Source organism: Scophthalmus maximus, chromosome 3, assembly GCF_022379125.1.
Source record: "Scophthalmus maximus strain ysfricsl-2021 chromosome 3, ASM2237912v1, whole genome shotgun sequence".
Classification (NCBI taxonomy): Eukaryota; Metazoa; Chordata; class Actinopteri; order Pleuronectiformes; family Scophthalmidae; genus Scophthalmus; species Scophthalmus maximus.
The window spans coordinates 24,182,772-24,204,904 of record NC_061517.1 but is presented as its reverse complement, the minus strand read 5'-3'; the positions used below and the strand labels follow the sequence as shown (position 1 = coordinate 24,204,904).

Below are 22,133 nucleotides of genomic sequence, written 5' to 3'. Positions count from 1 at the left end.
TCGTGAATTCCACGTCGGGGGTCAGGCAGCTGTTTTTTTGTTCAGGCACCGCGTTGGACGACCGCGGGTCCTCGCGCTCTGCATTTTGAAACCGTCGCGGTGAGAAGACACCTAGCAACAGTAGCCGGGGCGAGTGGAGGAGGTGGGCATGGTTCTATTAAAACGAGAATGTTTTCGGTGGCCACATGTGACTTTGATACATGTTGACAGTAAGAACACAAGAGCGGTGTTCTCTACTGTACGTATTAACGCGTGCTATTGCTAACCGGTGCGCTTGAGTATTTAGCTTCCTGCCTCGCTAAGCGGCTAATGAGCGTTAGCATGCGTGTCAAACTCCGTTCCATGGAATGGGTCGTGAAGCCAATGTCATATTCATTTTCCTCTGCGTCCACCTTTTTGACAATGATCTATAAAGTGAATTGCTTGTGTAAATTTATTTATGCGCGTTATGTCTTTCTTTTGGTCTGCCTGACAAATGCCTGATCCGAGTTGTCTCGTTGGGGTAATTTTCCAATGTGGATATTCTTGAGCGCTGTGTTTATCCCAACATTACTTCTCCACAAAAATTCGTCATTTAAAAAATAAATAATAATTTTAAACTTTGAAATGTGCTGGGGAGCAGTGAAGCAAAGACAAGAGCTTGCTAGGTTCCGTGAGTTGGTCACGTCTGCTGTGGTGGAGCATGCGACATTCACACAACGGTTGAGAGTACGTTAATGATGTAGGGGAATCGAAGTGTAATCCATGCAGCTTCCCGATTTTGTTGATCCCGTACCAGCGACCAGAAAGTCGTCCTGACTGAGTGATGCTTTATAAAACGTTGTGAATGGCGAAAAATAAATGGCCACGACACTAAAAAAGCGTGCAGCGTAGCGGCAGCTCGGCGGTGGCGTTCTTCGGGTGTAGGGGCCACACGCCGATGTAATTCATCTTACGAATGATGCCGTTTTATTTCTGGTTAGTGTTTTACACAAGTGGCTTCGGTGTCCTGCGCCTGTCACCTTCGTGTCGCCCCGCGCTGATTTGTCCCACCGGTTCTGAAATGCAACGTGCGCCCTCCCTCGCGACTGCGCATGCGCAGAACACGTTGTAAACAATGAGCCCGTTCCAGACCGTCTCCAGCTTTGTGTCTGTCCGACAGTCATCTGTTCAAACTAACAGCGGCTTCGCCGTCGCGCAGTAAACAAGCATGTTCCTCGGTGAGTATAGGTCACGTCTCCGCGTTACATTTGTTGTTTTGTTTTCTAATCGGCGCCATCACCGCGAGGACGTATCGAATTTATTATCGCACCACCTCGAATGACACTAGGGCGTGACGGCGTGCGAACCAACCGACTCGTACTGTTAGGATTGATCATGATCCTATTATTTTTTCTTCCGATTGTCAATGTTCAAATCCAAACTGTCCGTAGTCCAACTTTACTCGTGTCAGTCAGATTTTCATCTGAGCAGTTTCCCACATGCTAGGACTTGTTGGTTAGCAGGCTAGCTAGCCGATGCTAGCCCCACATTAGTGCCCCCCCCCCATTAGATATTATAGATTAATATATAATATAGATATATGCGATATCGGTATGTGGAACACGAGTTACTCTTGATCACATTGGATTCATATTTGTAAATGTCGGGGCAGCTGTAGAGCAAACCCACGGTCCATGTAATGTGTTTTGTGTAGCCTCAGTGTTGTTGATGGAACCTGCTTAATATTTTTCAACGTGCAGCTGCTTGTTGCGGTTGCACGTTGCTTAAAGGAAAATAGAGGAAGGTAAAAAGAAAACACCGGAACTCACTGCATTTAATTTCGACTTTCACCAAGTTCTTGGTTAATGCAGAGATACACGTTTTTATAAATGAATAGGACGTTTGTTACTGGTGGTATTCTGTCAAAAGAAAGTATATATCTAGAACATTTTCGGACACTAATACGTATCATGATTGCTGAGGTGTGTTGTGTTGTGTTGTGTGTTGCAGGGAGCTGAAGCATGGAGGAGGTTCTGAGCAGGCTGAGGGGGCTAAGTGCCGATGAACTGCGCGAGGAGTTCGCCCGGGCGGACGTCAAGTGCGGCCCCATCACCGCCAGCACTCGAGCCACCTTCGAGAGGAAGTTAGCGCGGGTCCTGACCGGGTCAGAGAGCGGTGTCACTGAATCTGACAATGGCTCTTCTGCCGGCGTCACCTCCGCAGTTGCGCCCACCAATGCTGCAACGAGCAGCAGCAGCAGCAGCAGCCGCTCCGAGGCTGCCCGGGAAGAGTTGGACTTTGGCTATGGAGTTGGTCTCAACCCTCCAGAGGAAGAGGAGATCTCGGTGAAGACGACTGCCAACAGCTCTGCTGAGGGCAGCGACTGTCAGTCCAAAACGGAAACGCCTTCAAAGCTCGCACAAGTGTCCCCAACCTTTTATTTTGGAGTATGTCCACCGTGGGAGGATGTTTTGGCTAGAAATGGTAAGTGAGACCCAGCTTGTTAGTTTGTGTTGTGTCACACAGATATGATTGTTCCACATTGAGAGTCAGAAAAAGTTACAGCAGCGCTCAGGATTACTTGCCAGGTAAAGATGAGCAGGAAAACGTTTCTGTAAGGTTGATACTTTTGGAAGTCCAACGTCATTTGACAAAAAATGATTTTGACTTTGATCAAAGGATGTTTGAGTGATATTTTCTACCACAGTTCCTGTATAATATAGACAATTTAGATGAAAACAATGGCTTCAATTCTCAATATCAATTAATTGGCAAACTTCTTTCCTGGTTTGACCACTTTTGTCTATAAAATAGCCATTATTACTTCCCAAAACCAAACGTGACTTATTCCACTTGCTCGTTTAATCCAACCAACAGATCCAAACCCATATTCAGGTTTACTATATATGACAAAGCCACACATTTAAGAAACTGGACCCATCAAATGTTTTGCATCTCGATTCATTAACCCCAAAATCATTGATTCATTTTCCTCTCAGTACACTAATTGATTGACCAGCAAATTGTGTCAGCTCTACAAAAAAAAAAAATGAAATGAAAAATGCCAGGGATGTTGCCCCTTACATTTTTTTTTAAACACAAAACAACACAGCAATATTCATGCACAAACAAATTCTCTGCACTCTGGATCCCTGCACCAAATATAGTTTTACACAACAATAATATGGTACTGAGAGTAAAGAGTTCATGTCTTTAAATGATCATCACAGCTGTGATTGTTAACATTTTCCTCCGGTCAGTAACACATTGTATTCATGATTCTTCAAACAGCAGTTTCAAATGTCGTTTTTCTCTTTTAGTTAATTTTATATGAAGGTAAATATGTTGCAAAATGCAAGCGCTTGTAGACTGGATGTGTGAACCTGTAGAAAACAATGTGAGAACTTGTAGAAAAAATCTGTATGTTGAAATTTTCAAAAAAAACATTTTGCAAATGTGTAGATTGATATTTACATGAATATCATGGCAGCTCCGAACTTGTAATCTAACATTAACCGATTATTATTTTTTAACAGCCACAACTCACTCATTACAACCTCTCGAATCTGCAACTGCAACTTCACAAGTGACGAATCTGTGCCTTGACTTTTGCAACATTTCTTGCACTCAGCGTGTTGCAAAACTGATCTGCACTTGTAGCTGAGATGCGAGAGAGCAGAGCGCGGGGGGCTTGGGTATCATATCTACCGCGGCGAATATGGTTTTAAAAGTAAGCGCTCATTCACAGCCACATAGGAACAAATGCATTTAAGAAAATATCATTCTTGTAAAGTTGCATGAAGCTGGACTCTATCTCCCCACAGCAGAAGTCCTAAAACTGAAAGTCTCCGCTTATCGTTACCTGACCGACAGCGGCACATTAAGTGGGCGTGGCTCACGGTGATAAGCGGGAGCCACGCTTCATGCGATTTTACAAGAATTATATTTTCTTAAATAAATTTGTTCCTAGGTGGCTGTGAATGAGTGCTTTTTTAAAAACCATATTCGCCGCGGTAGATATGATACCCATGATTTTTTTGTGATTTCAAATTCAGAGCACAGGTGTGTTTTCTGTGAGTGCAAATTTCAACATACAGGTTCAAATTTTTTCTACAAGTTCTCACATTGTTTTCTTCAGGTTCACAAATCCAGTCTACAAAGCGCTTGCATTTTGCAACATATTTACCTACGTAATTTTATTCTGCTTTTCAAAGATCATCCCTGTGCTCATTTGTTTACCCTTTATATGTTCTGTGCTGTCTAGTTTCTGTGTTTGTTTGGGAGAACATGTTCTTGCCGTTGTTCTAGTCTAACAGCCACATTTATCTTTAAAGTGGATGAAAGCATTTGTTCCTGTTTCTTTGGTTGTGAGCAGCGATGCAGTCGAACTGCCTAACCTCTCTGGGAAAGAATATCGATCTAAATTAATCTTGAGCTACTACAAGAATCAATTCTGTTAATGTTAATATGTCAGGAGGGCTTTCATAGCAACTGCACTACGAAGAACCTCACGACAATATGACTTCACGGGCTAAATGAATGGAAAAGAATGCAAGAAAAATTCCTTCAACCTCCTTAGAAAGCCACACCGACCACTGTAATTTAATGTATGTAGTCGTCCTATGGAAAAAAATGAAAACAGAAGACAATGTCTAATTCTGCTTTTTAAAATGTCTTCTTTTCTATCAGAGCGAGCACATGTATACACGGACAAGAAAGACGCTCTTCAGGCTATGAAGATGATGAAGGGAGCCCGCTTCAAAGGCTTTCCCCACCGCGAGGACGCTGAGAAGTTTGCCATGGGGATCTGCGACTACCTCCCCTCTCCCAGCAAATCTGCCCCCTGTGTGTCTCCCGTCAAACCAGGCCTGGTCATCAGTAAAGGTACAGTGAGAAGACGCATGAGACTTTTGAATTCATTACAAAGTTTTTGGACTCCAGAAAGTGATAAAAATATGTTTTCCTAAAAAGTAAAATTTTATTTATTTACACAAGAAATAGTGTTGAACGCTGTAGATTACATATATTTTTAATGAACGCGAAGATTTGAAAATGTTCTTTGGAATTGAACTTTGAGCTATCTAGCCATTACTTTAATAGATTCATTTTCAGGTACTGATTTTTAGGTTTTGTCGACTATTGAGGAAATAAATAATCATGTAGAGCTACTATATATGTTAGACAGGTTTGAGCTGTGTTGATTGTCGTGTGATGTATTGTGTTGATTTTGTTTTGTTGTGAGTATGAATGTTCTGTTTGTTTTTGCTGTACTTTTCATATACTGTGAGTATGAATGTTATGGATGTATGTAATCCATTTTATGTAATATTCTTAATATTCATCATAGGTTTCATCAAGGTATGATACACTAATCTTTTGGGCTAGCAATAATGTTTCTTCTTTCGTTGAATCTTTTTGATTTAAGTGCCCTCTTTGAACAACTCATTGTAATTTTCAAACTGTCAGTACAGTGGTGAGATGCATCGTTTCATCAGAGTTTATCAAAGTCGGGTTCGACTAAGTTGAGATTTGTGACAGAAAGACGAAGCGAAATCTGTCACAGTCTGACCTCGGAGAACATCAACCTGTAACAATATTTGTGTTTGTGTTTAACAGCAGTGCCCATCTTTCACTCTCTTCTTCCCTCTCCATGCCAGACAATATGGAGGTTGATGCCATCAACCGGGAGCGGGCCAACAGTTTCAAGAGCCCGCGCACGCAGGACCTGACTGCCAAACTGAGGAAAGCCGTGGAGAGGGGCGACGAGGTCGCCTTCAGCGAGCTGGTCTGGAGCAACCCACGCTATCTCATTGGCTCGGGGGATAATCCCACCATTGTGCAGGTTAGGACATCAAGTTAATCTTGCTGCCAGTTTTCCTGAAAGAAAAAAGGTCGTTGGATTGAGACGCAGCATTGTTTGAGCTTGATAAAGTTATAAAGTTGTTGTAGGGCTGCAACTGACGATTATTTTAATTATCGATTAATCTGTTGACTATTTTCTCGATTAATCGATTAGTTGTTTGGTCCATAAAATTATGAAAATGTTTTATTTTGTCCACACATCAAAGATATTTAGTTTACTGTCATAGAGGAGCAAATAAACCAGAAAATATTCACATTTAAGAAGCCGATTCTGAGAATTTTGCCCTTTTTTTTTTCATCAAAACTACTTCAAGCAGTTAATCGGTTATCGAAATAGTTGCTGATTCATTTAGTCGATTACTAATCGATTAATCGATCAACTGTTGCTGCTCTAAACTGTTGTCGATTCCCAAACTCTGCAGAACCTCTAACCCTAACCCTTTGCTATTAATATAGTAGTAAATCCTAAATGAATGTTGTCATTTGTTCAGACATAAACGTCTTTTCCACATCAGTGCCAAGCTTCCAGTTAATGCTTGTTGGCTAAGATGGAGACAGAAATATGAGCTGTGTATGTAATGAGTTCATATAAAATGCATCCTCATTTTTCGAAGTGGAAGTGCTAAGCCCCTGCAGAATTTACAATAAAAACTATATTTTTGCCGTTAAGAAATAGAAAATCTTTTAATGTGCAGAAGAGGCGGGGAAGAAGTTCAAGGTACAATATAATGCTGGCTAATGATTCAAGCCTTTTTTTTTCTTCGTGTAAGTTTTCTAATCCTTTCAATTTATTGTTCTATCTTTAACTCCATTCAACTGGAAATAAAATTGGCTTTCATTTATTAAAATCAGTTTTGAAAAGTTTATAGTGGTGCATGAAAAAATCCATAACTCCAGCAGGTGAATTCAAGGTCAGGTGCTGCTTTTTTGTGTGTCCTTTCTTTGTTGTCGGGAGATTAAAGCGGATTATGTCCTGATCCATAAAGTTTGTTCAACTGTTTTGTGTGGTCAGGAGGGCTGTCGCTACAACGTCATGCACGTGGCGGCCAAGGAGAACCAGGCGGGAATCGCCCAGCTGCTGCTGGACACCTTGGAGAACCCGGAGTTCATGCGCCTCATGTACCCAGACGACCAGGAGGCCATGCTGCAGAAACGCGTCCGCTACATTGTAGACCTTTACCTCAACACTCCTGATAAGGCCGTAAGTGAATTTAACACGCCAGCCAAACCCCGATTAGATTAGATGCTTTCCAAAAGTGGTCATTTGGCTGTGTTCACATGGTATCTTATGTTGCAGGGGTTTGAAACACCACTTCACTTTGCCTGTAAGTTCGGGTGCCCAGATGTGGTCAATGTTCTGTGCTCGCACCCTGGCGTGGATAAGAACTGTCGGAACAAGGAGGGCCAAAAGCCTTGTGATGTAAGCAGCTATATTTCTAACAATTATTTAACACAATATGCACACTGTGTGACAAAACATTCACCATAACCTGGGTTATCGTCGCTGGGGATTAATACACACAAAGTATTCACGAATGTGCTTCCATACGCGTAAGAATCGGCGGCTACTCGGGCTTCGCACGTTACTCCTGAACAATGACTTCCTGCCAGTCGTTGCGGAGGGAGATACAGTTTTGCTCGCTCAGGTTTTTAAAGCTGTGACCTTTCAGCTTGCATTTCAAATCTTTTGGCAGCGGCCAGCGAGTGGCACATTGTAAGCTAAACTTAGGATGAGAGAATTCTTTCCTCAGTTGACTACCCAACAGCTGTACATGTATCATCAACTGTTTATATTTTTCCTTTCCACAGCTGATTTGTAGCAGAAAGAATAAAACCCAGGAAGTGAAGCAGAAGATAAGTGACTATTTGGAGGGTAAGGACGTTTACTATTACGATACAACGTTCTTTTTTTCTGTTCTGTGGATTTTTTTGGCTTGAAAACATAATTGGCACATTTTTGGTGCTTTGGGTTAGTGGTAGGGATGCACCGAAATGAAAATTGTTTGCAGAAACCAAAAATAATGAAACGCACGGAATAACCGAACACGTTGTTGTGGTTGCCTTAATGTGCTTCTTACTTTTTTTGGTCTTGATTTTCAAGGAAAAAAAATAAATCACAAAAGTTCAATTTATAAATATTTTAACGCTTTTTTGACATTCCTGCAGACATTAGACCAGCAAAAGAACAATAAAACGTATATTTTGATCTGCATAAATTATCACAAAATAAAATACTTTTTTAGTTTCCAGTTTCTCGATTGACACCCGCTGGTTTGCGGTGAATGTCTCAGGAAGATCAGAAGTCATTCTCTGACATTTTCAATGCTTCCACACTGCCGACATTTTCTTGCACCACGTTCCACGCTGGCAGCTTTTTGATCGCGTCATTAAAATCATTATTCGGGGAAAAATGATTTGGTCTTTTCACATATTGTGCCAAACAATCTCGGTGGCCGAACATTGGGTGCGTCCGTAGTTCGTGGCCGGCTGTGCACACTACTGATACGTTTGTATCGCAAGGCACTTCACATTTGTAGTTGTTTGATTTTTTTTTTTTTTGGGACACTTAAAGTATCCGGAGAATGAGTCAGTGTGGGTCGAGGAAAAAAGGGCAGAAGCTGGATAAATCTGACAATGGGCTACTCGCACAACCATGTCCGGGTTCTACTTAGTAGTGCTCAACTGTTTCCAGTCCGGTTCAACAATGGCGCTGTTTTCGTCAGCTGATCGGTTACGAAGTGTCTGCTGCTGCAGACCTTCGTGTGAGAGGTGACGCAGCCGTCGTCTTCTCAGGTCGGGATGGGTCAGAAACCCACAAAGTGAAACAACAAAGTGGGACGCAGCAGCGCTCTGAGTACTAATTCATCTGTTCTGAACACTTTATCTTTACCCAATGTGCCGTGCACAGACTGACGGCACCTCATGCAGCAGACATTCGACAACACACCAAATTAGAATTTGTTTTGAAGCAGACGGCCAGCTCGAGGTTTGATTCCGTGCGGTGTGGTGCCGGGAATTAAAGTCATGTCCGTCGGACTGCGTCACCTAGAATTTAAATTGTATCTGTTGTGTCACAGATCGCTGCTATATCCCTTTGTTGAGGGCAACCGATAACACCTCTCAGCCCATTATCGGTGCCCCGTGGTCGCCAGAGACCTCAGAAAGTCTCTCGCTGATCCAGCGGCACACGAGAAGCCCCATGGATCCAGTGATGACCGTCACGGCCTTCGCCGGCCCACTGAGCCCGTCTAAAGCAAGTCCTTCACCTGAACACCCGTCTCCTTCTTGTGTTTGTCAGCAAATCGCGTCATAAAAGATGTGATGTCTAGAGATCAAAACGGGTTTCGCTTGGCTCGAAAATATAAACCCTTCTCCTGCAGGCAGATGACTTTCGCCGTTCCTGGAAGACGCCACCCAGGGACAGAGCGGACCTTTTCCACCACATCCTCAAGTCCGATCCGGACCGCGGGGCAGAGAGAGTGGGCAGGTAAATTCAACATGGTGTTCTCACTACTTATATTCGTCTGCCTCTCCTGTAGTGAGGGGTACAGATTGTAAAGATATTATGACACTACTGACAGTTGAAAGTCTGATTGCAGAAGAAAATGAATGGGAGAAATCACTTTCTGCTCCCGGATGAATATGTCTTTGGGGATTATAGGAAGTTCGGCCAGTTCAAATAATATCCGTAAACATCCATAGTTCCATGTCATCTCCTTTCGGTGACTCTTAATTCTTTGTAATTTACACTGTATGCAAGTCAACACAAAATTGAATCTCAGAGAATAGAGAAAAGAGTTCTCATTAAGAAATGTTTTAAGTCCTTGAACGCATCAAATTAATCCTAGAAATAACTCAAGCAACTAAATTAGTTGTCCGGGTGTGTCTGCAGTATTAACAGTGTTAAAACGTGTGTGTAGCATAAGCAAATATTTGATATTAAATTTGATATCTGAAAAATAGTCTTCCGCTACTGTGACGGCAAGTTATCCTCAGACATAAATGTAGTCTATACATTTGCAGGTTAATTTAACCATATGCATACTTTATACTTTTAGTAATTTTAGTCAAAGATAGGTTCATTATTAAGCAACTATGGCAAAAACAAAAAAACAAAACAAAGTAATAGATCTTTATTTAAGAAAATAAACATTTTCTTGACCTAAAATGAAAAACATAAATGCACATTTAAAGGCTCATATTAGTGGGCCAATAATATCGGTAGGGCTCTAGAGAACACCATGTATTTTTGACTAATAAAAACAGAGATGTTGCGTCTTTGCATGTGCAATAATCTAAGTGAGGAGTGGTCTTGGTCGTCTCTCTGCAGGGACCTGGCTCGCGAGATGGGTCACCCGTGGGCCGAGTACTGGGACTTCCTGGACAGTTTTGTGGACCTGTCCTCGGCCGAGGGGCTCCGAAAGCTGGAAGAGTACCTGGGCAAGAAGGACTTCAGCCCGTGGGCTCACGAGAAGACGGGGGAGAATGAGACCAGCAACAGGTTCAAAAGCCCCTCACCAGGTACACTCACCTGCTCTGAAATTTGTCTCTGGACACAGATCGTCTTTTCTGAATGCGTTACCTGGCATGGTAGCGTAAATCCTCAGCTATCTTGTTACATAGCATGTTCTTCAGTCTTGAATAATTGTATGATTAAATTGAATTCCTACTCTCGTTTTTGGGGATCCATGCTCCCCGGTCGCAGGCAAGCCTAAGAAGTTCTGCAACTCCGTCTCAGTCGGGGCCTTCCTGGACGAGGGGGAGGACATCAGCCTCGAGGAAATGAAGAACCGGCAGAACGCAGCTCTCACCAGCATCACCGCCTCCGCGTCCAAGGACGGCCTGAAGGGAGCGGTGGGCGGCCGCGAGTTCCACATCCTGCCCATTCCACTCCACCACTGTGGCGCCGCCCCCGTGATAGAGACGGCGGCCGAGCAGGACTTGCTGTGCTGCTGCGACGATGGCCTCCTGTCGCCAGGCGTCGCCTGCCAAAACGGGGCATGCTCCTCCTCCAGAGACGGGACTCACAATGGAGACAAGGTGTCCCCTCGCACCTCCCCTTCCTCCTGCCTGCTGTCGCCCATCTCCAACCTCATGGAGGTTGAGCGCATGACACTGCAGGAGCCACTGGACAGCCACACCAGCTGCAGGGAGAGGAGGAGCAGTGGCGGCAGCCAGCACAGGGACGCCCGGGACTCCTCAGCCACAGACCTGAGCTCCGGGCTGAACCGCCTGTCTCTTGGCCACAGCGGTCAGGACGACGAGGCCCTGGAAGGTCCGAGCGGGAGGACAGAGGGAGGGGGTGCGGAGGAGAGGCGCAGCAGCGGCAGCTCGGAGGAGTACTTTGAAGCCGAGGAGAGCGTGGAGGCGCTTGGCAGGACTAGGGGGTCAGTGATGGGGGGGCGCAACTTCTGCGCCCGGTCCAAGTCATGGGACCACGGGGGCAGAGACCTGAGTAGCTCAGGGTCCTCTGGGTCTTCCTACAAGTCCTTGGATAACTCCCACGAGTTCCTACCCAGGACTCCACCGCACATAAGAAGAGGACTTTTCATCAATGGGTTAGTCACACAATTTCAGAAAATGATCTCTTGTTCTAATCGAGGCACATGCACCGGAAGACCAGCTGACTATAACTACCGTCGGTTATTCGGGAAATATCACAGAAGGACTATTCTGACCTGCACGTGTCATTTAAATGTCCCCATGTTTCCACAGGGATTCACCGAGCAAGCTGGACAGGGAGGTCATGTCAGCAATAGACGGCGTAGACGTCGACCCTCAGAAGTATCCCAGCATCATCAAGTGGAAGAGCACAATGACGTCGTACTCCGCATCGGACATGCAGAGGTTACTGAACGGAAAGCTAATATATCTGTGACAAATATTAGGGATCCATGATTTTAGATTTTTTTGCAGACATGTCGATATATTACAACTCATTTGGCCGATAACTGATATTGATACCGATATAAATATATACTCTTTTTTTCCCCACGCCTAATTGCAGCGATCATCAAGTCTCTTCTGTAGTGGAACTAACATATTATTGTGCATACTCTTATCGTGTAGGCAAATTTGGCCTATTTCACAAGTGACAAAGTGACTAAACATAACTTCTGTTCACGGGGAACATTGGAAAAGTGCATTGTACAACTTTACAGCACTTAAACCCAAACAAAATAACAGCGTACTTTCACAGTCAATGCGCCCAAATAAGTGGACTCCATGTGCTTATCAGACTCCAGCTTAACTGAAAACAGAAGCGCATTATGTGACTGTGCAATCTTTAAAATCATTATCGTAAGTCCGGGCTCAATCTGCATTACATTGAGATGTGCAAACAAAATCACAAAAATATAAGCAGCTTCATTCCCTACTAGGGATGCCCGATACAGGATTTTTTTAAAGTCAAAAGCGGCCGATACCGATAACGTGCTAATATTATCATTCATACCTAATAATAAATATCTATTGCGTTGGGAAGCATTTTATGTTTCAGGGATCATTTGGTCAGAGAAATGCAGGATCCTGACACTGGACTGTGTTATTGTTGATATAAACATTCAGTATATACCAATACTTCCGCACAGTCCGAAAGATACTGGCTTGTTAAATATTTCAAACAAACTTTCAAATATTCTCTGAAATGTTAATGCACTAATGTTCGTTAAAAGCCAGACAACAGGAATGAGACATGAGGGCGGAGCGACTACCCAATATAAAAAAATTCTGGAAAAGTGTCACTTATTATTGATATGTAATACTGTAAGTGACAGAAAGGAAGGTACAGAACAGAGGTGTCTGGTGCACTATACCCATATATCGGTTTGCCAATAATATCGTCCGATATTAGGCTTTCACAGACATATCGCTATTGACCGATATGTTTAGAGCCCGACGGATATTACCCAACAGATATTAGCCTTTAAATGTGCGTTTATGTTTACATTTTAGGTCAAATAAATGTTTTGGTTTTTTTTACAATTCAAGTTATTTGGTTGTATTTGTAATTTTAAAAAATGTATAGTTGTTTATGATAAAGTTTATGGATAAACTAAAATATCAAAATATTGTCAAAAAGGTTTGATAATGACATCTTCAGGGTTTTTTGTAAAAAAGCAGTACTGTTGTAAATAATAAACTGTGTGTGTGTGTGTGTGTGTGTGTGTGTGTGTGTGTGTGTGTGTGTGTGTGTGTGTGTGTGTGTGTGTGTGTGTGTGTGTGTGTGTGTGTGTGTGTGTGTGTGTGTGTGTGTGTGTGTGTGTGTGTGTGTGTGTGTGTGTGTGTGTGTGTGTGTGTGTGTGTGTGTGTGTCGGTCGTCCAGCTGGCCCAGCCCCGCGGTGGTGAAACCACGACTCAGGATGCCCCACCAGACCCCCGGCTCCCCGGTCAGCGACCTGATGTCCCCCGGCGGTCGCTTCAGCCCCGCCCGGCACGCTGCCTCGCCGGACTTCAGCCCCAGCCGCTACAGCCCTGCCAATGCTAGCTACATCCAGCGCATCCGCCTCAAGCACTTGAACGAGCCGCCGATCTACCCCCCCTACCACTAATGGCCATACCCCCGTTAGCCCCCCCCCCCCCCCCCCCCCCCAACAAACCCAGCTGCACCGAGGCGCGGCTACCCCAGAGCTCAGAAACCACATACCTAACAGAAATATGCACAAGTGTCTGAAAGATTTGTATTAACAATGTTATGGTACTACTACCATGTAACACAGGAATAATCTCATCACGTTGGGTTGTGATGTACACGCAAGACTTTAAAAAAGGAAAGAAAAAAAAAGAGAAATCATTTATGTACTGTACGGGCGCGTACCATGTCGAACTGACGGTGATGTTATTTGTGCAAAGTGTGACGCACCTGTAGTCAACTTTTTTTTGTGTGAATTTCGTTAATTCAAGCCGCACTCCCCCGAAGTTAGTTGGTCACTCGAACGTCGGTGTGGAAGCCTCAACGTGATCCCGTCACTGAGGATGTTCTTAAAGAAAAAAAAAGGTTTAATTGTCAATATTTCTATGTTGGTCAGTAGCACAAAATTTAAATGTTTTTATTAATGGTGTTAAAACCCGACTGCCATTTTTCCTATGTTTTGTCCTCAGTTCAGGAATTGCCTTAATTTTCTGAAGCGACTGACTCGGCTCTCCGACACTCTGCGTCCGTCACAGATGATTAAGGCAACAAACAAAAAAAACGTGGGGAAAGAAAGATGAGATCTTCCATGTTTTTATTTTGTTCCTCAATAAATGCATACATTTTCTATCTGTTCTCATTGATTCCTGGACATGTCTTGACTTTTCATTCCTACCAACTGCAAGTTTTATTGACACACACCCCCCTTTTAAATTTCGTTCAATCACACGCATCTCCCACAGTGCGAGTATGAGTGACAGCACACGCCCATCACTGAGGTACGTTTTTCAAATTTGTCATGTATGGGTTCAATCGTCAGTCTCCACCTTTCAGCTGTATTGTGATTTTATTTTTTAAACCACTGCCAGACACAAACAAATCCCCAAAAACTAATTAAACAGAAAAAAACAACAACTTCCATACGACGTACCTGATCTGCACTGAGCAGTACTCAAAACCTATGTCACGTCCAAAATAACAGCCTTATAGTTTCAATGGCCAAACTTAATTGTCACGAATCTAAAAATTGGCTACAGTTTAAACTGTGCACATGACAGGTTCCTGCAGTTCTCCATGTAAAATCCAAACTGGAATGTGAGTGAGTGTAAACATCTGCTGTATCCAAATTACAGGATTTTTTAAACTTGGGGATGAATTCAGTGCTGAGGGCTTAGCAGCTACGTCGATTACAAAAAGCCGATATTTATTCATTGGGAGAAAAGTGTTCTGAATGTTAAGAAAAAAAAGAAATTGTGAACTAAATCATTTATCCGAGAGCACAAACTACTTCACGGAGAAGATTGTATCGTCACCCTCTTGCTCTCAGGTGACGTCAGGATCGACTTCTGGTCGCTGAATGTTTTTATGAATGTGGAACTTTGCAAAAATGCACCTCAACGACTTAAAACACGCTTCTTGTGCTTTTAGCATTGTGTGCTTTATTAAAAAAAACAAAAAACAATGGTGAACTCTTTCTGTATGTCTACGTCTCATTTGCTTTCAGCTAACCAATAAATCAGTCACTCCTACTTTACTGCCAATGTGTCTTGCGTGCTTCTATCGGCGAGAGAGGATGCGTGAAAGAAACTGGAGGCGTTTGTGACGGTTTCTTTTATTCACCACAGCTGCACTGTACAACACAATCCCAACTACAGCAAACTGTAATAACGTGTACATCTAACGGCACAAACTGCTTTTTTAAAATTTTTACAACAGTTATACAAATACGACTTATTTTGGTTTAAAAATCAGCCACTCGTGTAAAAACCCTCGGTTTACATTCAGGAGGAGTGTCGAACGCAGCTGTTAACCACTTCTGGCTTCCTATGGCACGGAGGGAACCGCGACCACCGACGCCAGAGTCGCTCGTAAATACGATGGCAGTTCAAATACAAAAACGACGTCACAAGTTAACTTTCAAGACACTTAAGGAGAAATCTGAACTTTGACCCTGCAGCCGATCCCGAGTCCCAGAAACGTGTGTGTCTCTGTGTGTGTGTGTGTGTGAGTATATGTATGTGGTGTGTATGTGGTGTGTGTATGTGTGTGTGTGTGTGTGTGTGTGTGTGTGTGTGTGTGTGTGTGTGTGTGTGTGTTTCATCAGGTCCGCGTTAGTTTGTCCGGGGGCATGAATCCCGAGTCTCCCAGAGTTCTGAGGGCCACCCTGCCGCTGGGTCTGATGGTGAGCCACGTGATGCTGCCGTTGTTCAGGCCGATGCGTAACCAGCCCTCCGGAGGAAACTGCAGGGCCCTGGGACACCACAACACAAATATGAGCACTTATGACTTATAAGCAACTATATATATAAAATTCAGGGGCACTTATTTCCCTTTCGAAATTCCAGACATTTTCCGGACTCAAATTTCCAGATTCCTCTGTAGACTTTGAAGTCAAGTTGGACTTTGAGATTGCTTTTAGCAATGGAAAGTGCTCTATAAATTAAATTTATTATTATTACTTCTCAGATCATATTTGACATCCAAGTACAAACAGATGTTTTAGGTAAAAAAATATATATAAATGAATAGTTGTTAAGTCATTTTATATATTAATTCAATTAAATTCAATTCAATTTTATTTGTATATCGCCATATCACAACATACATTGTCTCAAGGCACTTAAAATAGTGAGGTCAATATTACAATAATACAGGGAAAACCCAACAAATCCCACAATGAGCAAAGCACTAGCATTATTATTTAAATAAATCATTTTAAAATCCGACTGTTTACATATTCCATTCTGACTGCGTAGTTATTAAGTTGCACTTCATACACACTTCACGGTTTCTCACGAAAGTTGATTGTGATGTGCATGTACGGGTTGATATTGAAATATTGATTGGAGCTGCAACAGTTAATCGATTAATCGATTAGTAATCGACTACTAAATTAATTGCCAACTATTTTTTGATAATCAGTTCAAGTGAGACAAAAAATTACATGATTTCAGCTCCCTTAAATGGAAATTTAATGTGAATATGTTGTGGTTTCTTTGGTCCTCTATGACAGTAAACATAATATCATTTCAGGGTTTGGAAAACACAATCAACCTTTTTCACCATCTTCTGACATTTTCTGGACCAAACAATTAATCGAGAAAATAATCCACAGATTAATCAATAATTGAACTAATTGTTTAGTTGCAGCCCTAATATTAATACATCCAATTCCGACATTACTTGTTCTAGGACTGATATTACTCATTTTTTAATAGTCATATTAAAAGATTGATATTTAAACTCAGTAATTTTTGGTAAATGTGTATTTTAGCCGTCACCAAGAAGTGCACATGGTCGAATGTAGCGGTTACAATATTGACATTAAACATATGATTTTGCCTTTAAGAGCACGTGACACAATTGTAACACATACTAAATCTTAAAATCTTAAAGCCGTGGCCACCACGGCCGTGTGACGGTCACAAACCTGCAGACGAAGTAACGGATGACGTTGGCGTGGCACACGATGATCTCATAGCTGTCCTCCTTCTGCCTGGGGTCGGCCCGGTGGATGTAGCGGCGGAAGGCTGCCTCGATGCGAGCGCCGTCTTCGTGGTACTGCTGGAGGAAGACAGAGAGGTTGAGGGGGCCGCCTACGTCACGCGAGGGGGAGGTTCTCGTCGAGAACCCGTCAAGTCAGTACAGAGTCAGTGTGCGAAGAGCTACATTCAAAAAACTGAGGCCAGCCGCAGAGAGAGATCACGGCTGAATCTTGTGAGGCAATGAGCTGCTGCCGCACAGCTGCTCTGTGGGAATTCACAATGGCTGCATTCACAACAGGAGCTGCAACAGTTCATCGATTAGTAATTGACTACTAAATTAATCGCCAACTATTTTGATGATCGATTAATGGGTTCAAGTAGTTTTTAAGAAAAGAAAGTCAAAATTCTCTGATTTCAGCTTCTTAACTGTGAATATTTTCTGGATTCTTTGCTCCTGTATTACAGTAAACTAACTATCTTCGGTGTTTGGGGACAAAACTAAACATTATCCTGGTGTTTGGGGAACACAATTGACATTTTTCACCGTTTTATGGACCGAACAACTAATCGATCAATCGAGAAAATAATCGACAGATTAATCAATAATGACAATAATCGGTAGTTGCAGCCCTAATTCACATTGTAAATTTGCCTGACATTGTGGGCAAGGGGCTATTGTTTTAACATGTTTACTGATGATGTTTTGTGGGATTGTTCTATTTATCATCGTGCCAAGAGGAATGGACGGTCTAATGTCTTTCTGTCGTCGGGGTTCCTGCACATTTTCCATTTCAATATTCCAGACTCAAATTTCCTTCTTCTCTGTAGATTTTTCAGACCGTATTTTGACATCCGAGTACAAATAGGTAGATGTTTATGAAGAAAAATATTATTATAGAAATTAATCATTTTAAAATCAAACTGTTAAGATGTTACATTCTGACTGTGTCTGGTATTATGTCGCACTTCATACACTGAACAAGTCACCGTTTCTCCAGAAAGTTCATTGTGACGGATTAATATTGAAATATTGATTCTTCCAATTAGACAGATTCATCAATAATTGAACTGATCATTTAGTTGCAGCCCTAGTATTGATACTTCCAATTCCGACATTACCTGTTCTACGACTGACATTACTCATATTTTAATACTCATAATAAAAGATTGATATTTAAACTCAGTAATTTTTGGTAAATGTGTATTTTATCATCAACAGGGGAAACAGCAGTGCTAAGTAACTGTTCATCACCAAGATAATCAAAATAATTCCCAGTTTATAGGAACTACTTATCCTTCCGCCGGTCATAGTCATATGTGAACTTTGGCTCTGTAGATACAGTAGTGGCAGGTACAGAGAGTGTGTTGCTATGGCGACGGTGGGAAAATGATTCACTAGACTAGAGAGATTAAGACGGATTGTTAGTATTCTAAAACCCTTTGATTCACGTCTGTTTAGACTTCAGTCTGGAAACAGAAATATTTTTCCATACTCTCTTTTCTTTTTTTACAGACCTGGAAATTAATAAAATCTAATTCTATACTTTGCCATACTGCGTAGGACCCCCATTGTCATGGTGATTCCACGTTTGAAGAACATCTGAGATGGAAGTTTTCGCAAAATAAAAACTCTGAAAATGAAACTTCTAGAAATGATATCCTGATTATTCTGAAACACCCACAAACCTCACTTCTGTTGAAGGTCGTGGGGGTCCATAGATTACCCAGGGTACTTGGGTAATAAATAACCTATGGATCAAATAATCAGAGCAATTGATAATCTAATAATGGAAAACCATTCTAATTAAGTAAATTTGATTGAAAAAAAGATGAATCCACAGCCAGAGTCCCTTTATCGTTGGCATTTTGGAAATGAATCAAATTTTCTCCATTTCTGTGTCACTCCACTAATGTGATGGCATGTTTTCACCGCTGTAAGCCTGAACAAGCACTTCGACGGGGCGCCTGCACAGACGCGTGGGCAGCATAAATTCACATAAACAAAGAAATACGAAATACATCAATAATGTGGCCTACATCCCGCTCCAGTGGCAGAGCGGGCGCAGCTTCGCTCACCACAGCGTCGGGCTTCCAGTGAGTGACGGGCGGGACCGGCTCGATGGGTGCGCCCTCCCTCAGTAAATCGCAGCTCACCAGCTCCACTCCTGGACCCGTACGACGTTCAGGGTCAAGGGGAGAAAAAATGTTACTCGTTATTTGTGACGATAAGCATTTCTGCACCAGCTGGAACTGAACATGGGTTGCTAAAAAAAAATTCAGAGACAGCAGCCAATTCTTACAGAATCTGTGAAACGAAAATATGAGTTTACGTATGTACATGTAGATTTTTTACCGTGAAAGGGTTTTAGCCAGTGGCTTTAAATTGACACCCGCCAGTTGAATAGGTTACAAGCCAATTTGGCTGGAGATGAATGAAGCAAATAACACTGCGTCTGTTTGAATCGGCAGGCTGCAGAAACGAAGCGACGTCAGTGTTGGCGGTGTCTGTGTTCCGCCAAGACATTTGGGCGGTTTTGTGTTCGGTTGTCTTGGACACATAATCTTCATCAGGCAACACTGCTTGTAGAACTAATCCTATACATTTCCCATGAACACTATGTCGTGACATGCCATACAACCATTGGCTACGTGCCTATAGCGTGCGTGGTATCGATTAAGAGAGAACGGAGAAGATTCAGGGAACGAATACGTCACGCTTAAATGACGTATTCAGTGGCATTCATAATCTGGTTTATTTTCCCTGGGAAAAATGTGGCTAGTGTCAAAATCTGATTAGCTGGTAACTTTAAAAATCCACTAGCCACGTTGGCTGGTGGTCAAAAAAGTTAATTTTAAGCCCTTGTATTAGCGGTACACCTACAAATGATCAAATTCACTGTCAACATTCCCCCCACTGTGTGTGAGCGGTTAGTGTCCCGTCCCCTCACTACCTGCGAGGTGTTTGTTGATGATGTTTGCCGTCTCCGTGGCCCTGGACATGCTGGAGTGGATGAAGACGTCGTACTTCAGTCCCAGTGCCGCCAACCTCTGGCCCGTTAACTCAGCCTGTTCGCGACCTGGAAGTTGAGACACAGATCTCGGTAAAGTTTCGGGCGGGGCAACGGGCAACGGGGGGGGGGGGGGGGGGGGGGGGGGTTTCCTCTACCGCACAGGAGACACAGGTCCCATCCAAGTTACACAATGAGGAGGAGAAGAAACCCGACCTAATGGAGTGAGGATCCTCTCCTTGTCGCTGTTCCCACTCAGGTTGTACTGGGAGTGTCTGATGAGGAGGATGTTGCGCGTGGCCTTGGGCTTGCCGTTGTCCTGCTCGGAGCCGGGGCCCTCGGTCGCGCTCTCTTTCTTGCTCTTCCCGTTGGACAGCAGGGACGGGTCTCTCCTGGACACAGAGAAGACGCAGTTATCGGGAGATCACAAGTGGCTTTTTGTCCCGCACCGTCAACAACTTGGGGCGTGGGACAATCCGGGGTTTGCACCCGGTCCTGCAACCAACGATTGTTTTCATAATCGATTAATCTGTCGACCATTTTCTCGATTTAATCGATTAGCTGTTTGGTCTATAATATGTCTTAAATGTCGATCGAGTTTCCCAAAACTCCAAGGCGATGTTTTGTCCTCACGGCAAAGATATTCGGTTCACTGTCACAGAGGAGCAACGAAACCAGCAAATATTCACACTGAAGGAGCTGGAATCAAATAACTCGGACTTCTTTTTCTTCATCCAAACTAGTTGAACCGATTAATCGATTATCAGAAGAGCGGGCGATTAATTTAGTCGTCGATTACTAATCGATTGATTGTTGCGGCTCTAGTTTGCGCCACTACGATTTACGACAATGATCAGTGTGACACTTGAGAAACATCGAGCATTTAAGAGACCGAGAGCAAAACTGTGTCCAAATACATATATATATGTATATATGTGTATACATATATACACACACACATATATATGTATATATGTGTATACATATATACACACATATATATATATATACACACACACACACACACACACATATATATATACACACACATACATATATACATGTGTGTATATATATATATATATATACACACACACACACACACACACACACACACATATATATATATACACACACATATGTATATATATATATATATATATACATATACACGCTGCTGCCTGTGTGTATGGCTTGTCAGCAACAGCGCAGTTCGAGGAACACGGATCAGGAACGTCTCCAATCCCCCTGATAATCCTTAAGACCCTGAACGCATCCAAAGCAACTAGTACTGGTGGTAGTCAGCGGATGAAGTGAGATTTGCCGCGGCGTTCCACCCACACCCAGGTGAAAGGTGGAGAGTGGAGGGGGTGTAACTGTGTAGGTCATACACCCGCCAGCTAGGTTCAGATCGTCCGCGGAGAAAAACACCTACTTGTCCCAGTTGAAGTCCCACGCGTGTCCGGTCGGGGCCGGCGTGTGGCTGGCTGGTGTCCACGCCGGCTGCGCAGCGCGGAGAACGGCGAAGCTCGACCACCGACCGGCCGCCGGCTCGCCGCTCCTCTGCTCGCCGAAGTATCCGCGGGAGTCGGCGGCGGCCGCGGCGAACACCAGCACGGCGGAGCCGCCGGCGAAGCCGCAGAGGAGTTTGAAAGTTTTCCTGTGCGCCATCCTGCGAACCGCTGCTAGCTTAATTAGCTCGTCGGATCGAGGTGGGGGGTGGGAGTGCTGTTAACGAGGTGTGGCGCTGTCGCCCCCCCCCGCCCTCGCAGTTGCGTGGCTTTGTTTCGCTAAATGGCGCTTGGCTGAAATTAGAATCTGAAAGTGAAACTACGAGCGCCTTTTTATGGCACAGATTTATTCTGTGCGACTCCTCTTAGCTTGAAACAAAAAGACGCACCGGGGCTAATCTGGTCCGTTTCCTCCAAACATTACGGTGGCCCGCCGGAGACAAAAGCGTTTGGCTTCCGCTTTTTTCCTCACGAGTTGTGCCACACGAGGGCGCTGTGCTCCCTAATTCTACAGTAACGACTGCAGCGGAGCAGCAGTGTCCTGTTTATTCTCCCACCATTCTGATGAACGAGCAATGGAAACTGTCACGTTCTGTGCGTGTTCAGGATTCACCGCAACATACAAACAAAGGGGGGGGGGGGGGCGGGGCGGACCTCGAGCCGGCTTTATCGCTGA

General features: G+C 43.5%; 2 protein-coding genes across 8 annotated transcripts; one reads left to right on the top strand and one right to left on the bottom strand.

Annotated features, from left to right (window-relative positions):
* Positions 1 to 23: 23 nt before the first annotated feature.
* On the top strand, positions 24 to 13,400 carry ankle2 (ankyrin repeat and LEM domain containing 2). 2 transcript variants are annotated; one of them, XM_035640824.2, is made up of 13 exons: positions 24 to 142; positions 1,972 to 2,445; positions 4,651 to 4,845; positions 5,619 to 5,803; positions 6,836 to 7,024; positions 7,121 to 7,243; positions 7,633 to 7,696; positions 8,901 to 9,076; positions 9,204 to 9,310; positions 10,154 to 10,344; positions 10,529 to 11,381; positions 11,539 to 11,670; positions 13,148 to 13,400. In XM_035640824.2, the coding sequence occupies exons 2-13, from the start codon at positions 1,983 to 1,985 to the stop codon at positions 13,371 to 13,373; spliced, it is 2,904 nt and encodes a 967-aa protein (XP_035496717.2). In that variant the 5' UTR covers positions 24 to 142; positions 1,972 to 1,982; the 3' UTR covers positions 13,374 to 13,400. The 2 variants fall into 2 exon arrangements, with proteins under 2 accessions (XP_035496717.2, XP_035496715.2); XM_035640822.2 differs by lacking the exon at positions 24 to 142 and adding an exon at positions 1,051 to 1,199.
* Positions 13,401 to 15,049: 1,649 nt separating this feature from the next.
* On the bottom strand, positions 15,050 to 21,998 carry pgam5 (PGAM family member 5, serine/threonine protein phosphatase, mitochondrial). 6 transcript variants are annotated; one of them, XM_035640828.2, is made up of 6 exons: positions 21,382 to 21,998; positions 20,163 to 20,338; positions 19,890 to 20,015; positions 19,015 to 19,127; positions 16,884 to 17,017; positions 15,050 to 15,704 (listed from the first exon to the last, which is right to left on the bottom strand). In XM_035640828.2, the coding sequence occupies exons 1-6, from the start codon at positions 21,615 to 21,617 to the stop codon at positions 15,554 to 15,556; spliced, it is 936 nt and encodes a 311-aa protein (XP_035496721.1). In that variant the 5' UTR covers positions 21,618 to 21,998; the 3' UTR covers positions 15,050 to 15,553. The 6 variants fall into 6 exon arrangements, with proteins under 6 accessions (XP_035496721.1, XP_035496722.1, XP_035496723.1 ...); XM_035640829.2 differs by having other exon boundaries at positions 16,884 to 17,014; positions 21,382 to 21,997; XM_035640830.2 differs by having other exon boundaries at positions 19,015 to 19,109; positions 21,382 to 21,995.
* Between the last annotated feature and the right edge of the window lie 135 nt (positions 21,999 to 22,133).